Source organism: Argentina anserina, chromosome 7 (assembly GCF_933775445.1).
Source record: "Argentina anserina chromosome 7, drPotAnse1.1, whole genome shotgun sequence".
Classification (NCBI taxonomy): domain Eukaryota; kingdom Viridiplantae; phylum Streptophyta; class Magnoliopsida; order Rosales; family Rosaceae; genus Argentina; species Argentina anserina.
Window position 1 is genome coordinate 18,414,742 of NC_065878.1, and position 21,979 is coordinate 18,436,720.

Genomic DNA, 21,979 nt, shown 5'->3' on the forward strand with positions numbered 1-21,979 from the left:
ATCAATTTAAGGAGGCTGTATTCAACTAGGATTTTATAGGATTTTCTTGTATTTGAAGAATTTTTTGAAATCTTGTGGTATTCAATTAAGATTTTAAACAATCCATTGAAATCTCAAAGTATTCAATTAAGATTTCAAAAACTCCTATGAATTCTGATGGTATTCAAAAATCGATTGATTTTGAATGATTTCATTTATTAGTTGATTTTGTTGGATTTTGAAGTATTTTTACACTATATCATGCTTGTTAGAAATCAAGCATCTAGACATGAGATTTTGATGTATTCTCTCTCTCTCTCTCTCTCAATAAGATCGAAAATTTTTATGTTCTTATTTTAATCATGTGTTTTATTTTAATTGCTCAAATCAATTTTATGGGTTTTTCTTGTGATTTGGTATAATTGTTGTAGGCAAAAAAGAAATGATGGTTATTTTTATAATTGTACTAATAGTTGTAATAAAGAATGTCGTTCCGATGAATTTTCTCCTGAAATAGAAAATGATGAAGAACTTGGTATGGAAGACGAGAATCTTGAACTACTTTCTCAAAGTCAACTACAACAAAGAGCATAGGCTAATGCTTGGAAACTATTGTTGAAGCTATGTGGGAAAATAGACCACGGAATGGTGATAATGAAAGTCAAGAAGATAACAATGATATTGAAGGCAATGCGAATGAAAATAATGAGGACAATGCGAATAAGAGGGATCATGAAGATTATGATGACAATGAGGTCGGAATGGATGAATATATTTAATTGTTTTTATATTTTTATTACTTTGTAAAATACATTATTATTTTGTAATTTGTTAAAAAAGATAACCAACTTATTAATTCTCCATGTTCTATATTTTATTATTTAATAATAATATAAAAATCATACATGCATTTGTGAAATCCAAGCAAATCAAGATAAATCTGGTCAATACAATACAATGAAATCTGACTAAATCTATGTGGAGTTGAAATAATCAATGGATTTTCAGAATCCGTTGATTATAATAAATCAATCAAAATCATTTGAAATCAGAGTTGAATACACCCTCTTAAGTTCTTTGAACTTTATCCTTCTCAAAAAAAAAAAAGTTTGAACTTTATAATTAGAGAGGCTCTTCTTCATCTTCTGGAAAGTCCAAACTGTGAATAAGGTGCAAAGTTGACCATAATATAACACGCCAAATCTTAGCTCCCTCCTATATATACTAGCCTTCCTGCCCGTGCGATGCACGTGCGGAAGGGCCGCGCTCACGCGTGTGCATATATTTTTTTCTACATTTACTGAGGAGCAATATTACATTGCAATTATTAAGAAAATCTCGCCGATTATAGAACAATTTTAAGTTTAAAATTAAAGTATATTTGGTCGAAATCTCTATATTTGACAACTTTTACTCCATAATCTCCGTTTTTTAGTTTTTAAACCTAACATTTTAATACATACCAAATCCCTTTAAAAAAAAACCAAAATCCAGTGTTTTTACATGTTGGATAAAATCAGTAGGACATTGCTAGTAGTGTCGATAATTAACGGCATTGCTCTTGATTTTTTGATATGCGATAGTATCACAACTCTCATTGCCTTTGATTCCTTAAGGTATTTAATCCAAAGATTACAACTAAGTACTTAATTTTCAAACACGTGCAATGCATTCGTGTGAGGTCGCACTCGCGTGTGCGAATTAGTATTCTTCTGGCTCTTTTAAACAATATTTAGATTCATACTTAATAAAGATTATGTGTTTGTGAATGCGCCTTAGAAAGTCAATTTGTCGGAATTACATTGTACATAGTATCTATCATTTTTTATACGCTTAATGAATGTTTTATTGCAAGTATCCATGGTTTGTTTTTAAAATATTCTAAAGTTTAGAAAATCTCCTTGATCTCGCGAGAATTTTGATTATAAAAAGACTTGGTTAGAAATCTATACTCTTGCAAATCAAGCATTACAGTTTCTTAATTTATCCTCCATACTATCACTAAACAATTAAAATACCTAGACAAACAACAAACCAAACCTATTAACTTACGTATTTTAATGCGTTAAGTCACCCAAATCAAAGCGTCGGGTACGGTGTTGCACAGCTTATCCATGAGAACCTGCAAAATATAAGTTGCTTAGGTTTGGAGCTTTATTAGCTGAACATGGTTACCAAAATAATAAAGACATTAAATTTACCTTGTGAGATCACATTATCCAGAAGGAAGCAATATCTCTTTATACACCACATTTGCAGTGAAAACCCCTTCCTCGCCTTCTAATGAGCCTTTTCTAACCAAAATTTTGGTTGTAGCCTTTGATACTCCTCTTGATAAAGCCACGTATAACTGTCCATGACTGAATACATGGTCTGGAAGATAAATACCCACATTCGGTATTGTTTGGCCTTGTGATTTGTTAATGGTGAGGGCGAAACTCAACTTTACAGGAAATTGTTTCCTTATCAACACAAAAGGGAGTCCAGAATCTTCTCTACTCTTTAGAGCAATTCTCGGTAAGAAAACTCTTGTACCCGCAAATTGACCAGCGATAATTTCTACATCGATGAGGTTATTATATAATCCACGGCAAGTTAATCTCGTACCATTGCACAACCCCATGTTTGGGTCAATATTTCTTAAAAGCATAAGTGGAGCACCTTTTTTAATAGTCAATTGATGCGGTGGCATACCAGAAGGTGAAATTGAATTTAAGAATTCCTGTTGGTACAGATTTCTTGTGTCATCCTCCACCGAGTCAAAAGAGTATAAGGTGCGTTGTGGTCCTGAAACCCGTTGTATGATCATTTCGTTGAGTACATCCACATCATCATTCTTTGGAGTTATTATTGCCCTTTCAACCATATAAGAAGGGTCATTTACATGGCTATCCAAATCAGGAAATACTTCATTAATCAATTGGTTGATTGACTCTTCACCCTCCCATGGTATGACCATTGGTGCAGGCAATTGTATCATGTCTTCAAGCATAGTTTGTGTTTCTCCATTGCCCACTTGAAGTAAAAAATCTGAGAACTCAGGATCATTGATGGATCTCATATTATGTCTCAGACGAAGAATCTTAACATCCTTCCAAAATGAAGCTTTAACTAAACTTGCTTCCACCAGCTGACACCTAGTACCCTTAGGGACTACAGGAAGAACTTGTCGAAAATCTCCACCAAAAATCATAACCTTTCCTCCAAATGACAAATCTGAGTCTGTAATGTCCTTAAAAGTCTTGTCTAGAGCTTCAAATGCAAACTGGTTCAACATTGGTGCTTCATCCAAAATAACTGCCGATGATCTTCTTATCAACTTTGCTAAATCAGACTGTTTACTAATGTTGCATCTAGAATCAGCATAAAGTTTTAGAGGGATATTAAACCGAGAGTGTGCCGTCCTCCCACCAGGTAGTATCGTTGCCGCAATTCCTGAAGTTGCAGTTGCCAACACAATATGATGATTACTTCTCAAGTTTGCTAACAATGCACGATATAAGTATGTTTTTCCAGTTCCTCCTGGACCATCGACAAAAAATATTGCATTTTCACAACCCTCGATAACAGTTTTTATCGAGTTAAATGCAAGAGCTTGATCCTCATTTAATTGATGAACCGCATCATGATCTTCTTGTGGTATAATAACTGACATCTCATCTTCTATCATCCCTGGCAGTGCTAACTCTTCCTCCCCATCTTCCGTCACTTCTGGCAAATCATAGTTAGAAACAGACTTACTATACTGCACCAACAATCTGTTCAAGTCTTTTAAGAGTTTATTTGTCATGGGTGCATTCCATGTGGTGCTTGAAGAAGGATAGTCTTCTATCATGAAGGGATAAAATTCATGCCACAAACTTCGTATCCCATGCGGGTCGCAAAATACTAAGATGGTGACAAACAACCTTCTTAAAGATGAAGGCATACGTATGTTAGAGGCCTCACGTAGACATTGTCTAATACTATCATCATCTTCCAACAAACCCCGTCGTTCAGCTGCCTTCTTAAACGTTGGTTGCAAGATGCCATCGACTGTCCTCAAATCCTCAAATGATATTGATCCTCTAACATGATTAAGAAGCACACGCAAGTAGAACTTCTCTCCCTCTGTAGGCGACACTGTATATATTCTTCCAATTACTTTTTGGTTTGTCCCCCTTGCTTCCCATGCCTTGTTTCCTCCATCCCACGTGAACCGTTCTGGAAACTCTCGGTATAAGTACTGACGCGCTGCTTCATAGTATAGATTTTTTGTAAAGAATTCGGTAAGCATTGTCATTGAGTTTCTGGCATTTTCCAGAATGTCTGTTATTGTCTCATTGGGATCAAAGACAACACTATGTCCATCTGGAAGATGAATTTGCAGTCTTTGCACCGATGGATATATTCGATTCATCAAAAACTTGAATATCCTCCATAAAGCTTCTGGTGCACAAACCCATCTTGCATCAACAAAATTTCTTATTTCATCTTGACTGTCCTCTGGTCGGACTTGGAATGTCACTCTGTCTGGTCCCTTATAGACATATTTGTACAAATACTTGACACTCTTAATACTACAACAAACTTCAACATTGATATGGCAATCATATTTTTTTAGTAGCCAAGGGTTGTATGGAATAACCCACCTGTTATCCACTGTTGGATTCTCATTAAGATCATACCGCATGTGAAGTTGATTGTCTCGCCTACGATACACAGGGTAAGAATCATTGCCTTGAACGGTGCAGTCTGAAAAAGGCTTCGGATAACCCCGTTTGCAAGTCCCATGCTTCATACAGGGGGACCTGCGATTTAGTGGTCCACATGGACCATGTATCATGTGTCCCAACACTGCAGTATACAACTCTGGCTCATCGTCTTGATTTGGTACTTCAGCACGGACAACACGGTCATAATCATCAGGGTTGTTCAACTTATCATCTTCACTTAGCATAAGAAGCATATGAACATGTGGGAGACCACGTTTCTGGAATTCGATGACATATACATATGCAACCACCGTACCCAAGACTGCTCTCTTGATTACATCATTCTTTAACTCTTCAAATTTGGCACGAAATACTCGTGTGGTCAAATCTGGACGATCTTGTGATATTTGACCCGGTAATAACTCAGCTCTTATTTCTTCCCAATTTGGATTGCATGTCATTGTGAGAAATATGTCTGGTTTACCATATTTTTGAACCAAAGCCATTGCATCTTGATATCTCTGGTTCATATCACGTGGGCTTCCAATAAACGATGATGGCAAGACGGTCGTACGACCAATGTTACCTATTGAGAAGACATTTTGCATGAAGATTTTCAGTGCTTGATATACTAAACCATCCATTACATGTTACTACTACTACTACATGGTAAGAAATTCACCTGCATTATTTTCTCCAGCGTTCAGCGAGTCTTGTAGTCCATTATACAACTCTCGTCGTAATTTAGTCTGATTGGAACGGATCCATCTTAATTTATGAGTTTCAATCTTGATATAATTGTCAACAACGTATTGTTGTAACAGACGACCACCTCGCAGTAAAATTGATTCATCATGTTGACGTATCTGAAATGAAAAACTCTACTTAACACTAATATACATATATAATTTGAATTGATATTGAAAATACCAAAAAAAAATTTTTTTTTTACCTGTAAAATGTAGGCGTAAAAGTCACGACATGTCAGTTTCCGGCCATTATTATTTCGACTATTCACGTCCCATCCGTATGTACCATATGGAAGTAGTAATGGATATTGTAAGGGATCATAGTAACCAGCACAATCTGAGATATTTAGTAGTTGACCTTGTCTTGTTTTCACCATGATATTGCGACCCCTAAGAGTTTCATTTTCATCCTCTCCCACAATTATTGCAGCAACTTGGGAAGCCGAAGGCAATGTATACTGGCGTTGGTTTGCAGCTTGCTCTCTGATAATAAGTCTGCAATTTTGCAAATCTTGACGTTCAGCCAAGTGATGAAATGTTTGCACAAATGGATTATGGGCGTGCAACATTTGTTGTATCCTCTCAACCACATCTCTATGCAATGCTTCATTTTCTAGCATACGATTGTCCACTTCGTGGTCTGTGTCGTATATGTACAATTGTAGAAATCTCGGTCGATTATCCCCATCTGGTATAAGACTTCCTATCTTATGATAAACAGATCCTTGAGCACGAAATGTGAAAGTCCCACCACCTGTCGCTAGATTTTGATCGACGTGTACACCCATGGACGTGAATGCAAATACATGGTTATAGGCCCTCACATTTTGCCTAAAATGTGACCCTTGTGGAGTATTAGCAGAGAATAGCTCGATCATTTCTAGAGGAGATTGTATCGGAGGAAGGATAGTACGACCATTTTTGCAACACATGTCTTTACTTTCGTGATGGAATAGGCGAGCATAACAATGTGGACATGTCGTTGGTTCTGGCAAGTGCAGTTTTGTAACTCCAATGCTCTCATGAAAATTTCGGGCACAATTATGAGGTCCCCGACGTCTAGCTCCAAGACGTACACGGGGAAAACCATGGTCTTGAGGGATTTGGTTATCAGAGGTTCCTGTTATAATGAACATGCAATTAAGTGTACTAACAATTGAAAAGAAAAAAAGATTGATGAATATATGAATGTTATAAAATTAATACCTCCATGTAGTAGTACTCCAGCATTATTTCTAGAGTTTTCGTTAAGTCCATGATTAAGTACTTGCGACCTATTCGAACGTGCCAATTGACGTATATGGCTTAAGCGCATCCTACTTGAATCTTGAATGTTATCTTCATGATTTGAAGTTTGCCCATTAGCCACTACATGAGGTTGGACTGTATGGCGGAGATCTTGTGCAAGATAAGCATCTTGTTGATTACAAATTATTTGACTTGTAAAATACTGCACGCTAGGAATCTCTCTTTCAAAAGATGCTCTAATTGGATGGTTGGACTGGTTGTTTTCACCAATACCTAAGTTTTACACGTACAATAGATATGTTGATCAATAAAATATTTAAGGATAATACAAAAGTATTTTAAAGATCCCAAAAGATTTCATATATTAGAGCAAGACATACAAAATATTAAAGACTCTGATAATTTTTTAAAATTTTCTCCTAGTTGTAATACCTTCATTCACAACAATGGCATTGCTATTGTTCGTAGAGTTTTCAAAAATCACATGATTTGGTATTTGCGACATATCTGACCGTGCCAGTTGGCGTATATGCCTTAAGCGCATTCTAATTGGCTCTCGGGTGTTATCCTCATTATTTGAAGTTTGCCCCATAATATTTGTATCATGTTGTTGGACTTGTTGACCATGATAATGAGCTCGTCGTCTTGCTAGATATTCATCTCGTTGTGTTCGATTCATTGAGGCTCTACTAATTCTTTGACTTGCTCGTTGACTTATTCGACGCCGCTGTCTCTGAATCTCTCTTCTTGAAAGTGTTGTGCTTTGATGGTTAGACTGATTTCCCTGTTCTTGACCTATGATTTGCAGGTATAGTAGATGTATTGGTGAATAAAGTAAAACATAAAGTATCAAACAAAACGACAACACTTTTCAGTTGTGTAAATATAATTTAGATTAAACTCTGACATGATTTTGATTTTCATGTGTCTTGGTATGCGTACACAGTTGGAACCCATTGTCAACATAGCAAACTTATTTCTTAAACTTATGTAGGTTATGGTATACAACATCAGAACTATGGTGCTTTCAATAAACTCTGGTGCTTTCAGGTATATGTATGACACATGTATATGCAAAAGCTTTTACATGTAGGCCATCAACATAAGTGAAAAATATACATGTTCAAAATTGGCCATACAAAACTGTTGTAATTGTTTCTCTTGTAGTAAGTTACCGGCAATTGTTTCCATTTGGTTTGTCCTGGTTGTGTCCTCCGCACATATATTTCGCGACTGCCTCCGCATGTGGTAATTAGCACGTCTTTGAGCTAAAAGTTCCACCCGTTGTGAAGAGCTCAATGCTTGTCGCCTCTCTCTTTGATAATTAGTTCTCCGCTGTCTTTGTACATCTAGAGCACGAACGCGGGTGTGTTCCTGTGAATGAAATTTTATTTAAAAATATATATATTTAGGAAGGTTATGAACTTCTCAAATGTCTTAGACGTAACAAATGAGAATTGACCTGATTTTCATTCAGTATGTGAGGTTGTTGTAATGTAGCTTGTGAAGAACTCGTTGATCGTCTCCTCTCTCCTTGGAATATATTTGTACTTCGATTCCCTACATTGGTTGCTTGAACATGGGATGATCCCTATACATTCAATTATAGTACTTACGTATTACGTATGAAACATCGATCATTGTATATTTTTTAAAACTCATAAACATTGTTTCATTGTATGTAGTGAAGGATAAAATACATGATGCTACCTGGTATGGCAGAGGATGTGATGAAGAAACCATATCCATAAAATCTGAAAATCCACTTTACCCATCAAACGTAATTCCAAAACTTTTAAAAGAAGCCATGTAGTTACTAAGAGATCGAGTTGCGAAAGAACAATATTAGCGATAAAAAAAAAGATAGGTGCATGACAAACCACAACTGAAGAAAAAGAAATCTATAGAGATTTAGTGTTTGTAATAGAACTCACCCATTCCTTAAAGTTTCATCTAGTCTTCAACGCAACTCCGATCATCAGACATGGATTATATCCAATAACCAAGAGTAACACATAGAAAACCTTCAAAGAGAAACCATAACAATGAAACACCCAAAATCAATAGAAAATAGAATCACAAAATGACTCAAAATCATATGTTCAGTCTCACCTTAAGTGATTGAGTGATCATTGACTGTGATGTTCTTTTTCCCAGTTTCTTTTTCCCACTGAGTGTGATGTCCTTAGCTTTTCTTCTTTCATATGAACTGCAAATTGAGACGGGTGAATTTTGATGAAAAAAATAATATGTACACCTATTGTATCCCACGTCATAGCTTGAGGTCGTGCACCAAACCGACAGTTGTTCGTCCTCTTCATATGGAGATCGTGGGACATTTGTTTCCTCTACTCTCTTTTGTTCCTTTTGAAATGTACTTGCATGCGGAACTTAACACACAAAAAAAAGATTATTTTTTAGGTGTTTCCCCATCAGGCTATTGATTATTTATTGGCAAGTTTATCTTCAAAACTGTTGGTTTCAACAGTGAAAGTAAATTGGTAAGTCATGTCCATTCCTTAATTCATTTTAAGATGATTTAGTTGTAATTTTTTTTTCGTCAGAAAATATTTCATTTATGCTGAAAGCATGAACAGAAATCCCCAAATACAAAGGTAGAAGCTACAGAGGAAGAAACTGCAATATGCTACTATATACAAACCAATTTAACACCACAAACATCTAGGTAGTAGACACTGAAGTTATCCAAGGTCATGCTAGCAAGACTAATGAAAGATGGTATAATGAAATTTTGAAAGGTTAAAGTAACTAAGACAAACAGTATACTGCTGTAACATGTTTTACTTTTTTTCCTATACACATAAGTTGTAAATGTCCTCCAGCAGCCAACTGTATCCATGCCAGGTTCCTTTTTGTTTTTGAAGCATATGAAGTCCAAAACGTTTTCATTAAGTCCACTTTAGCCATCCGTTTTCTTGCACTCGATCTTCAATCTACAATTGATTGTAGGAATATAAGATTGGTACTGATTAAATAACTAACTGAGATAAACTTTGAAAACGTACCAGCACATTTGACATTTTTTTTATTGCAACAGCCTTGCTCCAATTGTTGCTTAAATTCTGAACAGTCCGTTGCATGTAGAACTATAACATCAATGACCAGAGCTTCAAAATGGCAATAGGTTGATATGGAACCAAATGCAAATCAGGTTTCATTAAAAAGTGTGAATTCAACAGGCATAAGGAACCAAATGCAATTTAGGTTACATTAAAAAGTGTGAATTAGGTTTCATCAAAATTTCAGGGTTTAATAGTTTGGTTTAATAGCTTAATACCTTATCGAGGAAAGATGTATTCATACACTGCATTTTTCTCCTGGTGGTACACGTTAACATTATTATTCGGTATAACAAATCGGAAAAATAAGATAAAGATGTAATTTTCTTGATACATTAAATAAGGCACGACAATGATACCTAATTCGTTGTACTTTTCTCTTTGTTCGTCTAATGTAAGAAATCGAATGAGACATCAACTCTTGATGTGCATTTTCATACTGATAACTGTGGGAATCACGTATAAATAATGTTAAATACCTTTTTCTTTAGTAAATTTAATGTAAGAGAGAATAATAAAACTTACTGCTCTTCTTTCTTCTTGTTCCATTCTTTCAAAATCACTTTCCTAAGATCATGACTGTTCATCTTTATTGATATTCCCATTGGCCAAGCAGGTGCACGAATTGAGATAGATTTCTGTTTTTCATATATTGTCCTGCGCCACCCGATTGAATACAACGAAACACTTTTGTTTATGTGTCCTACAAACCAATGAAAATGAGCACCATTAAACACGTAGCTCCAAATGAAATTAAGGTTCTAAGTAGAAAATTTTAAAGTTTTGAATTCTATCTCCATACTTTTAGTGCTCTCTTTCCTCTGTGCTTGATAATGTGCATATCTTCTTGCCAAAATTTGTCTTCGTTGTAAGTATGCCATCATTAGTTGAGTGGATTACATATCATTTTTCATTGCTTGTAAAAACTAAAACTAAAAAATGAAACAACAAAAATAAATTTCAAATTTGTAAACAGTAGGAAGCATCTTAACAAATACGCAGATATAGAAGTTAGCTCTCACACGATAAAAATATAAATGGAAAAGGAATGAAATGAATGTAAATCATATTGTTGGTGGCATGAAAAGTAGATGAACAATTACATATAATCTCTTTTAAACATGAAATGGAATGATGGGATTGGATATATCAGGTTGATTCAATGCTAACAAACACACACAAATTCAGATAATCTTTTTCATACTGATATTCTGCCCTGAGTGACTTACTGAAGGTGTAAAGCCATCAAATGAATTCATGGATTCCTTTTGAATCTGCTAATAGTTCTCTAGCAATTTTGATGTATGATGCCAAACCACATGGATAGATTGAATTGAACCGAGCCACCTGTAATGAATTTTCATTTGATTGAATATTGCATAGATAACTGTGTAACAAAATCAATCTAAGAGAGTGATGTTATGTAGCATAAATGGAAATTCAATCTTCATATCCAATCCCAGCATCCCAAATACGTGCAGCAAACATAGAGCTTATCTTTATCAATTTGCTAAGAACTGAAAAATAATTAGTGCTAGACATGTACCTAGAAACAGTTGAAGATCAATAATCATGTCTACTCAAATTACAATAAAGATCAAATCTCACATTAAACTACGCTATAGAAGCCTAAAAATGCCAAAAGTTACAACATAAGCATCTCATTCATCAAGAAACATACCAAAGGATTTGAGAGAAGCCAAAAACAGAGTTGTTTTTTCTTTAGAAGTAAATTTATTAAGGCTTGATGACCTGCTATGGCAAAGGCCTCCCTACACATTCCCTGTGATCATCAAGATTACATAATACAAACTACTGAAGATTTTACTTTAAAATTGAACCATACAATTTACAAACTAAGGAGTGATCAGAAACCTCCACAGTTGCTCCACCGTGCCAATTCAAACTACCCCAGAATCAAACGAAGGTTAATAGTCTGAAATTATAAAAAGAGAGGAAAAGATTTAGTGCGGAGATCAAGAAGCACTTACGAATCAAATTGAATATGAGATAAAAGAAATTACAATTACATTAGGGATTTGAAATAGAAATCGGCAGCCAGACCCGCAGACAATTGCTTTCCCTAAGAAATTGAAAGAAAACCCAGAATATCATACATCAAGAACCAAATCGATAGATATTAAATACTTATTTCTCGAATAGAACTCGGCAGCCTCACCTTAGTAAAAGTGATTCTGAATTTGGTTGATTCTTTGTTCGGTGCCTCCTTTTAAAGGAACCCATATCAATTCCGATAACCTCCGACATCGTGCCATTCCTTTCGCCTCCCTCGTTCTCTGTTGATGTGTGGCAGTTTTTCATTTATGCACCAAGCTCTCAGAGTTGAAATTAGTATCCCACAATCCCACGTCCCCATTACAATTCTCTGATCTGATATATTTTCACTTTACTGCGTATTTTACCATACTACCCCATTATGTGTTTTTGTTTGCATGTTTTTTCTTGTCTGGACATGGGTATTATAAGGAGTTTGAAAATTTGGTGAAGCTGTTGACACCAAAAGATGGCTTCCAATTATAGTAGTGGAGATGTAAAACCTCACCACTTTCCTACACACAAAAAAAACCATCCACTTCTACAAGAACTTGTATTCCTATATATAGTCTTCAATCTCTATCTTTCTCTGCACTAATTCTCTCACTCATTCACTTCTTCGGTTCTTCCTGATATATTATGGTACCCTTCTCTCTCTCTCTCTCTCTCTCTCTCTCTCTCTCTCTCTCTCTTTCTCTCTCTCTCTCTGTCTCTCTCAATATTATGTTGATTTTTATGTGTTTGTTTGTTTTCTGATTTGTTTGCATGTGTTCTGGTTATGATTTTCTGCAGGACATTGATACGGGGAATGTCAAATATGAAGAGGTTAGCCCAACTTCTGATTCGAGGTCTTATTTCTTTTCCGAAATATTGCTGTCTGTCTGATTCTAATGGTTCGATCATCGTTGTATTGCAGGAGTTTATCTTGAACTCTAGAGGATTGAAGCTTTTCACATGCAAATGGCTCCCAGAAAACAACAAGCCCCCGAAAGCCTTGATCTTCATCTGTCATGGATATGCCATGGAGTGCAGCATCACCATGAACAGTGAGTACTACTTATTTGGATCAACTACATACACTCCTTCAAATTCTGATTTCCCCATGCCATCAATATTATCTAAACTCACGATCGATCATATCTATGGTTATGTATATAGGTACTGCAATCAGACTAGCCAAAGCAGGCTTTGCCATATATGGTATAGACTATGAAGGCCACGGAAAATCCGCAGGCCTTCAAGGCTACGTCCAAAGCTTTGATGATGTTGTCGATGACTGCACCTCTCACTTCACAAACATTTGTGGTTAGTAAAATTCTCATTCTCAGCAGCTAAATAGAACAAGAAACAAGCACTACCCTATTTCTTGGTGGATATTATGTTTGTGTTGGATATTCATGGTTGAATTTTCACTGATCAGAGAGCAAAGAGAACAAAGGGAAGATGAGGTATCTGTTGGGAGAGTCAATGGGAGGAGCTGTGGCTCTGCTTGTTCATAGGAAAAAGCCAGAATATTGGGATGGTGCGGTCTTAGTTGCCCCCATGTGTAAGGTAAAGAGCACTCACCCTAATAATGCCTAAAATCATTTCGCTTCTTTTTGTTCGTCTCCTACCCCTCCTTTCTTGTTCCCACACGTTTTAATTGGATTTGTTGTTGTTGGAGTTTTCTCTGATTAAAAAAATAGTGGCCGGGTGAATGGATGTTTAGGTACAGTCCCTCGCGGATAGATGTTTTCCGGGTTAGATTGTCCTTGTCACTTGGAGTCTAGCATATTTTCACTGAACCAATCTCACTAGGTTCTTTAGAGTTCGGGATTGCAGGTTTTGAGTAGCTTTTAGGTTAACGGTCGTACATACACCAAAAATACACGGTCATGTTATATTACTTAGTTTTGAAAAAATGTATTTGTTGACCAGATTCATATGTTAATCACAAAAACAAATGGTATCTTGTCGATAATTGTTGTCAAATCTGGTTTAATTTAGTATAATAAGCATGGTCCAGCAAATAGTTTGAATCAGTCCACAAAAGCATACGCAGCATACAGTCAAATTTTAGTTCAAGGTTTGTTTGTTTGTTCTTGAATTCCTTCAAATTTCTAACGGAAACTAATTTAATCTTTTTTTGTAAGAACAGATTGCAGATGAAATGAGGCCTTCTCCTATTGTGGTCACTGTTTTGACACAGCTCTGTAGGGTTATTCCAACTTGGAAGTTAATCCCTACAAATGATGTCATCGATTTTGCTTTCAAAGTACCCGAGATCAGACAACAGGTTAGGGAAAACCCCTACTGTTACAAAGGCCGGCCTCGTCTGCAGACCGGCACTGAACTCTTGAGGATCAGCACAGACCTTGAGCAAAGGCTTCAAGAGGTCACATTGCCGTTCCTAATCCTCCATGGCGAAGATGATAAAGTCACCGACAAATCGGCTAGTAAACAACTCTACGAGGTTGCGTCGAGTTATGATAAGACATTGAAGTTGTACCCGGAAATGTGGCATGGTTTACTCTATGGAGAGCCATTGGAGAACATTGAGGTTGTGTTTTCGGACATAATCAGCTGGTTAGACAAGAGATGTTCCATGGCAAATTCAAGGTTGGAAGGAGAGTTGAAGATGGAGAATGACAAACAATAAAAACAAACCTTGTTAGAAGTTTATAGCAAATACATACTCGGCAAGAAGTAAACGATATTATATTTGTTTATTGGATTTGTTTTTCTGTTTCCTTGTATTTCGGGAATTACTTTGTGAAAGGTTTTACAGAAAGTACAAAACACCACCAGTATAATTCATTACACAAATGATGAAAGACATGGTGCTCCACACTCCCCATTGTGAAACTAGATCAAAACCAGGCAGTGTGTTTTAGTCGACACTGGATCCAGTATTTTCAATAACGATTCTCTTTCACCAACTCAGTTGTACCCAAGCGCTATTCATATAACCCGGTCTATATTGTGAAGCACAGAAAGAACAATAAAGAAAAACTTAAATGGATACATGGGGCAAAGATGCAAGTTACTTATGTAGTTCTTTTATTCATTCATTGGCCAATAGTATCTCAATACAAGCTCTTTCAAAACGAGGAAAAGACTTGTGTAACTAAGATGATCAGCAAAAATCCATGCAAAACTGACCCTGTGAAGCTGCACAAATGAAAGTTTATCAAGCATCCATTTGATAAATATAATGACATTCCTTCAGGAACCAATGCCAAATTCACAATGTATGACAAATATCAGGAGGATGATGACCCATACATAATGTTAAACAGGAAGAACGGGAACGAAAAAGAAAACTGATTACCAGAAATTATAACATAAAAAGGTGTCTACAAGATGCACATCTTCTTTTGATAACATTTCTGGTTGATCCAAACATTTATTTGCCATATGCGTCTCAAAATTGACCTGCAAAAAAAAAAAACCGAATTCTCATCAGTATCGAACATCTGTTTGACCACCACCAAAATTGATGTAGGGATGTTAAATGCACTAGATAAAAGCCCCGCGCGTTGCCGCGGGTGATAAGTTGATGTTTCTAATCTAGAAGACACTTAGGTTATTTCTATATCTTTAGATTATGCAAACTTAAAGTTGATTGATAAGTATATCATTTGAGATAATTGTTAGTTCATTGGACTACATTGCTCCAACCTTTGCGTCTGGTAAAAAATCTAATAAGGAGATAAAAGAGATAACCACTTTAATCCCTTTTGGTTTCTTGTGCTCCCTCATTTCTCTTATTCTTTCCCCTGAATTCCCTTTCTAGAAAGCAGCATCTGATTCCTATAGTTATTAATAAAAAATAGAGGCTCGGTTTCAAATTCCTGCTCCCTGACTCAATTATAAAGAGACTAAACCATACATGTGAAACTCTTCATCACACTTTGCCTGCCATGTTGCTCATCAAAAATAGATCAGAACTTATAATGTGCACATAATATGAGCATTATTTATAAACTCAATACTAAATATCCAACCCTCACTAAAACCGATTTCCCCAGTCATTAAATATTAACAATAAGATTTGTTGGACTAAAATCTAATGCAAATATAATTTCATCAACATGGTGGTATTCAATCATATTTGGTAATAGTAAGAATAAAAAGGCTTACAAATCTTACAGTTCATGGTTTTAAATTAAATTAGCTTGCTCAGACTTGAATATAGCTAAACCCTAAAAATGATATTTTTTTATGCTTCTATTTTATCAGTTGTTAAAAAAGGGAACTCTAAATTTAAGAGCGTAGTTTCATTGTAATCCTACTCAAAATTAAAAAAAAATGGCTCACCTCATAGTTACACAGATATCAAGTATGTTGAACTCCTAACAATACTTAATGTCAGTCATATATTTTCCATCAAACAACTATTGTTCACATCCCTGCCTAACCTATGCAATTCCACACAAATCAAGTGATACGTGTAATTCAGCTTTGTTTATTTATAGTTAATATTGGTTTAGTTAGTATGATGGACTTCTAGATATACTTGTAACACAACCATTCAAATTCCTTGTTGCGGCTGAAATTCATTACATGATCTTCTAAATATAGCAGCTTTAGAGATCTTAACAATTTGCAACATACCCGTCCACCGCCTCTGACGAAAACGTAACAACAATTTGAAGATTTTAACAACTTGCAAACCAAGAAAATACCAATTGATACAAATTTCAAGTTAAAAATCAACAATAGCTGAATTTACCACCTCAAATAGTAAATTAAGAACATACAACAATTTATTCTATTCATAACAGTAAGACACACTATTCCCACACATAAACCCAAAAAAATCAAAGATCATATGCGATTGTTAAACCCAAATTGACCTCAACCTCATAGCAAAAAGATCAAATTACTCCTTAATGACATAAGCTTTGGGATCCAGGGAGGGTTGATTCTTTTCTACCCCTGATAGAAAATAAATGGCTGACAATAAGTATTGTTAGGAGTTCATCAACTTGAAATCTGTGTAATTATGAGATGAGCCTTTTTTTTATTTTGAATATGATCACAATGAAACTACTCTCTTAAATCCAGAGTTCCATTTTGTAGTAACTGATAACATAAGCATAAAAAATCTTTTTTAGGGTTTAGCTATATTCAAGTTTAGGCAAGCTAATTTAATTAAAAACCTGAACTGTAAGATTTGTAAGCCTTTTTATTTCTTACTAATTACCAAATATGAATCCCACAATCTTGATGAAATTATTTTTGCGTTAGATTTTGTCCAACAAATCTTATTGTTGTTATTTAACTACAGGAAAATCGGTTTTTGATGAGGGTTAGATATTCAGTATTGAGGTTATAGTGCTCATATTATGTCCACATTATAAGTTTTGTTCTATTTTTCCTCGGCAACAGGGCTGGGAAAGAGTGATGTTAATTATTGACATTAAGGAAGTTGAAGGTGAACATAAATAAGAGTACTGACAAAATTTGTTCTACCCCAAGCTATTGTCACCAATAGTTTCGAAGTTGACTGAGAACTTTAAGCTGTTTTTGAATAAAACACAGGTTTACCTTACAACTAAACATTTCACAAAACATTTCACAATAGATGCAACCAAAGATGTGGCAGACCATATATTTTGAATAAAACCCAAGTTTACCTTACAACTAAACATTTCACAAAACATACAAACTATAAGAGAATGCAATATCATAGGAAGTTATACATTGACATGACAAAAAGCAACACACTATGAAAATCATACCTTGAACTCAATTGATTATCCTTTTTCCAATACCTCTGCCATCAAATGAGAACCATCTTAATAAGTAAGGGCAACAAACATCTAAACAAACACTACGTATAACTAAGTTGTAGACAAAACTTTGCCTCTGAATTGTCTAAAACTAATGTCATTGATGGTAATGAAGATAATGGCTTTTTAAAATAAACTCATCTCAATAATATCGATAAACACCCTAAATCTTAAGCCCTAAACCAACAATCCCAAGAATAAAAACAGTCTCAATAACCAAAACTAAATAATAAATATAACACAAATAATTTTTAAAAGAAAAATGTGTTACAAAGAAAGCAGAAGAAGAAACACACCCCGTCATGAAAGATGCAATCATCTTGTTACGATTAGTGACTATGATCATGCCCTGATGACAGTGAGCAAAAGAAGCCACTTATGTCCAAATTTGAGATCTGCAAATTTCATACACCTATTATTTGGTAATCTCTATCGTTGAGAGTTCTCCTTCTGAGAATTATGATGTTCATTCTTGGTCTCAGTTGTCATCACTTGTTTCACTACAAAGCTAATCAAAAGCCTCATTTACTCTACAAAGAGCATTTAGAGTTGACAAATCAAGGTAGAAGACTTAAGGAAGAATAAAGAGTAAGTCTCAAGTGTAAGAGGAGACAATATCATAGTAAGTTATACATTGACATGACAATCAACGCATGGAAGAGTAACCCAAAAAACAGACTGCAACAAAAAGCAACACACCATGAAAATCATACCGTGAACTCAATTGATTATTATTCTTCTAACACCTTTGTCATCAAAAGGAGAACCATCTTAATAAGTAATGGCAACAAACATATAAACAAATACTACGTATAACAAAACTGTAGAGAAGACGATTGTGTGCCTACAAATTGGAGCAAAAGGGAAAAAGATCACTCTGCCTCTAAATTGCTTAAAACTAATGTCACTGATAGTAACGAAGACGATGGCATCTTTGAATACTCATCTTAGTTATATCGAAAAACACCCTAAACCTTAAACCCTAAACCAACAATCCCAGAAATAAAAAGTAGTCTTAATAACAAAAATCAAATAATAAACATAACACAAACAATTCTTAAAAGCAAAATGTGTTACAAATAAAACATAAGAAGGAACACACCTCATCATGAAAGAAGCAATCTTCTTGTTACGATTATTAACTCCGATCATGCCCCGATGACAGCAAGCCAAAGAAGCAACTTATGTTCAAATTTGAGATCTGTAAATTTCTTACACCTACTATTTGGTAATCTTTATCATTTGATGATGAAGTGCAAATCAAATAAAAATCGACCATATATATAGTTTTCCAGTTGCAGGGATTCAGACAAAAGCAGTACATATGAAATATGAAGCTGCACATTCATTGAAATATTGAAGACCTTCAGTTTCATTTCATACTTTCATTCTAGGCTAATAGCTACGTCTAATACCATATGGAAGTACCAATTGTTTCTAAGGTTAGAACAAATTTTACATATTATTAAACTGTCATGGTTGTTTCTAAAATCGAGATAAACTATCGACAAAGATGTACACTGTTTTTGTGTTTTTGTTTTCAAAGCATTTGTATGGTATGACATACTTGATTACTCAGGAGTCAGGAGTAAATTTAAGGTACACAATACTATTTCCATTGCGCTGCTCTAACTTATGGCCAATCCAATGCTCTAAATTATATTTAAGTGTTCGGTTTTCTTCTAGCAAAAGAGCTTAGTGATGCCTGCTGATTGCTGTGATGTTAGAATCATAGAATAAAATTATGATTCAGATGATTAAGTATATATATATATATATATTATAATTTTAAATTAATTGGTTAAATAATTTTATTTTTAAAACGTAAGCCACACCAACTAAATAAAGATACCAATTAATTGTATATTATTGTTCTTCAAATGACAATCTATTTATCGCGACAATTGTGGTTGTGTATAATTCCATGTAACGACTGGTTTCGTTCTGATTTTTTGGACGATGAACTGGGTTCCAAATAACTATTTTAAAAAAAAGAGTTCTAAGACTACAAAAGAACCACAGAAATATCAACAACAAAATATGAACACAAAAACATCTTAGAACACAAATTATTTCAATCCTAACGTCTTTTAGGTACTTCAATCACATAAATATCAACAACAAAATAATACAAATTCAAACACTGTTAACTGTCATACTTCAAGTATTAATGATACATAATATCCATTTTCTCTATATATTAGAAGTTGGTCCAAAACTACTTCAATCCTAACGTCTTTTAGGTGATTATTCTTATAGCTCACTTAATGTATAAACTATAAAATTAGTATCTCATGCCCCTTCAATAGGGAAGCTTTTTTTTTCTAGAAGCTGACATAGGAACTAACAGTATCTTAAAGATCTCATTTTCTGTAAAGACTACAAAAGAACCACATAAATATGAGTTCTACTACTGAGCTAACTGTGATTTTCCTCGAAGCCCAATGCAATAATTAAATTATGTACTGGAAATGCCCTGTCAAGTTTGATGGACCGAGGCATAAAAGTAGTTGTGCAGGTACATTGGCTCCCTATTTGTTAGTGTGCGCATAAGACTCTACTCATGTATAGCCTCATTTTAACATATTGGGCTCCGATAACTATCATCTTCAGTAATATTGTGGTGTCAGGACAAACAGTCGCACAACATCCATATCTACCTTCAACATGAACTCTTTTTGTACAATCATGGTAGTAAGTATATAAAACCTACTACCAACACCAATAGCTAATTAAAATGCACTAATAAACAAATTAACAATAATCTTATTAACAATCCAGACATGCTACTTCAAAGAGGTAAACTAAAATCTGGAAAAAAATAAAGAAACATAAATAAAAACAAAATTTGATAAAATCCTTCATAATAAAGTAGGACCTTAAAAAAAGATCAGTCATTAGTATAAATCATAAGTAAGGGATTGTGCAACATGACATGGAATCATACCCTGATCACAATCAATGACCCTTCTTTCTACACCAGTGCCATCAAAGGGAGAACCATCTTCATTAAGGCAACATACATGTAAACAAACACGACGTATAACTAACCTGGGGTTATAGAGAAGAAGATTGTGTGCCTACCAATCAGAGCGAGAGGGCAATAGATCACTCGTCACTGAATTGTTTTAAAACTCACGCCGCTAATAATAATAGTTTCAAATACACTCATCTTAGTATTATTGATAAATACATGAACCAACAATTTCACCATTAAAAAAGAGTCACAATAACTGAAATTAAAGAATAAAAGTAACCCAAACAAATCCTAAAAGAAAAAGAGCTACAAAGAAAACAAAATGAGAACATATCCCTTCATAAAAGAGGTAATCCTCTTTGTTACTATTACTGAATTTGGTCATGCCCTAGAAACAACAAACCAAAGAAGCTGACTTCTCCAAATTGAGTAACCTACTACTCAGTGCCAATCTATATTACTGGTAGTCCCCCACATGAGATTTTTGATCTTGTTCACTCCCCTCCCTCTTGGTTTAAGCCGTGATCATTTGTTTCACTACAAAGGTGAACAAAAGCATTATCTAACCTACAAAGTAGGGGTGGACACGGGTCCATTCGGTTCGGTTTTGGACAAAACCCATAACCCAACCCAAATTTTAAATTCGGTTCGGTTCGGTTCGGTTTTTCTATTTTAGAGACTGTGACCCACAACCCAACCCAACCCGTACGGTTCGGTTCGGTTCGGTTTTTTTTCGGTTTTACCCGTATGTAAAATACGTAATATTATATATTCATTTTAAAAGTACAAAATTTAACATAAAGATGAAAAACTAATAGTCTAACGATTATTTCATACCTAATTGACTTATGCCTCATCATTTAGCCCGTTGATCTGAAAAGCTCATCGAGGCCCGCAAGCCCGATGGGTTTTTACCCGAAAACAACACTATTATGTCATAAGGGAAGACCCATTACCAATATGCGAACACTAAAAGTCGTTTGCATATATGAAATCACCTAATTTTTGTCACCGATTGTGTGCGGTCGCACCAAAAAATTCCATTTGGTAAAGCCCCGGTCAATGAGGATTTTAATGTCAAAACACCTTTTTTCTTGACCATAAGTATGGACGATCAATCAATATCCAAATCGGACAAAATTTTTACGGGTTCCCTAAATATATATACTGATCACATCTGCTGGTGTCGATCGACCATATATCGAACTGGAGTTATCGATTGCTGAAGTGTCCACTAATGTATCATACCTTTATATTAGATTTATAATAAAACTATCGCATTATGAAGCGACTATATGAAGTAAACTTTTAGGGATCGATCGACACCATCCGATGTGATCAGTATATATATTTAGTGACCATGTAAAAATTTCATCCAATTCGGACCTAGTTTGACCGTCAGAAATTCCGGTAAACTGAA

At 35.0% G+C, this 21,979-nt stretch overlaps 3 protein-coding genes across 8 annotated transcripts; 1 reads left to right on the top strand and 2 right to left on the bottom strand.

Moving 5' to 3' along the window:
* Positions 1-2,194: 2,194 nt before the first annotated feature.
* On the bottom strand, positions 2,195-8,645 carry LOC126803713 (uncharacterized). The gene is made up of 8 exons (XM_050531467.1): positions 8,605-8,645; positions 8,381-8,424; positions 8,133-8,261; positions 7,846-8,044; positions 7,103-7,465; positions 5,626-6,542; positions 5,356-5,539; positions 2,195-5,259 (listed from the first exon to the last, which is right to left on the bottom strand). Exons 1-8 carry the CDS (start codon positions 8,606-8,608, stop codon positions 2,195-2,197), a joined length of 4,905 nt encoding a protein of 1,634 aa, XP_050387424.1. The 5' UTR covers positions 8,609-8,645.
* A 660-nt stretch (positions 8,646-9,305) lies between these two features.
* On the bottom strand, positions 9,306-11,687 carry LOC126802234 (uncharacterized). 6 transcript variants are annotated; one of them, XM_050529828.1, is made up of 7 exons: positions 11,626-11,687; positions 10,553-11,097; positions 10,276-10,453; positions 10,110-10,196; positions 9,969-10,008; positions 9,697-9,777; positions 9,306-9,624 (listed from the first exon to the last, which is right to left on the bottom strand). In XM_050529828.1, exons 2-7 carry the CDS (start codon positions 10,632-10,634, stop codon positions 9,580-9,582), a joined length of 513 nt encoding a protein of 170 aa, XP_050385785.1. In that variant the 5' UTR covers positions 10,635-11,097; positions 11,626-11,687; the 3' UTR covers positions 9,306-9,579. The 6 variants fall into 6 exon arrangements, 3 of the variants coding, with proteins under 3 accessions (XP_050385785.1, XP_050385786.1, XP_050385789.1); XM_050529829.1 differs by lacking the exon at positions 11,626-11,687 and having other exon boundaries at positions 10,553-10,682; positions 10,980-11,595; XR_007672914.1 differs by lacking the exon at positions 11,626-11,687 and having other exon boundaries at positions 9,697-9,798; positions 10,553-11,595.
* A 641-nt stretch (positions 11,688-12,328) lies between these two features.
* On the top strand, positions 12,329-14,733 carry LOC126802233 (caffeoylshikimate esterase-like). Its single transcript, XM_050529827.1, has 6 exons — positions 12,329-12,447; positions 12,598-12,630; positions 12,722-12,851; positions 12,964-13,110; positions 13,226-13,356; positions 13,943-14,733. The coding sequence occupies exons 1-6, from the start codon at positions 12,445-12,447 to the stop codon at positions 14,441-14,443; spliced, it is 945 nt and encodes a 314-aa protein (XP_050385784.1). The 5' UTR covers positions 12,329-12,444; the 3' UTR covers positions 14,444-14,733.
* Positions 14,734-21,979: the final 7,246 nt, after the last annotated feature.

Excerpts from the sequence above, each read along its gene's own strand:
- LOC126803713 (XM_050531467.1), bottom strand. Across the intron at positions 8,045-8,132 it reads ACATACTGAATGAAAATCAG|GAACACACCCGCGTTCGTGC; the intron begins GTCAATTCTCAT and ends TTTCATTCACAG. Across the intron at positions 6,543-7,102 it reads TGCCATTGTTGTGAATGAAG|GAACCTCTGATAACCAAATC; the intron begins GTATTACAACTA and ends TCATTATAACAG.
- LOC126802234 (XM_050529828.1), bottom strand. The coding sequence starts at position 10,634 with ATGATGGCATACTTACAACGAAGACAAATTTTGGCAAGAAGATATGCA. Across the intron at positions 10,009-10,109 it reads AGAAAAGTACAACGAATTAG|GAGAAAAATGCAGTGTATGA; the intron begins GTATCATTGTCG and ends GTGTACCACCAG. Across the intron at positions 9,625-9,696 it reads AAAAAATGTCAAATGTGCTG|ATTGAAGATCGAGTGCAAGA; the intron begins GTACGTTTTCAA and ends AATCAATTGTAG.
- LOC126802233 (XM_050529827.1), top strand. Across the intron at positions 12,631-12,721 it reads GGAATGTCAAATATGAAGAG|GAGTTTATCTTGAACTCTAG; the intron begins GTTAGCCCAACT and ends GTTGTATTGCAG. Across the intron at positions 12,852-12,963 it reads GTGCAGCATCACCATGAACA|GTACTGCAATCAGACTAGCC; the intron begins GTGAGTACTACT and ends TTATGTATATAG.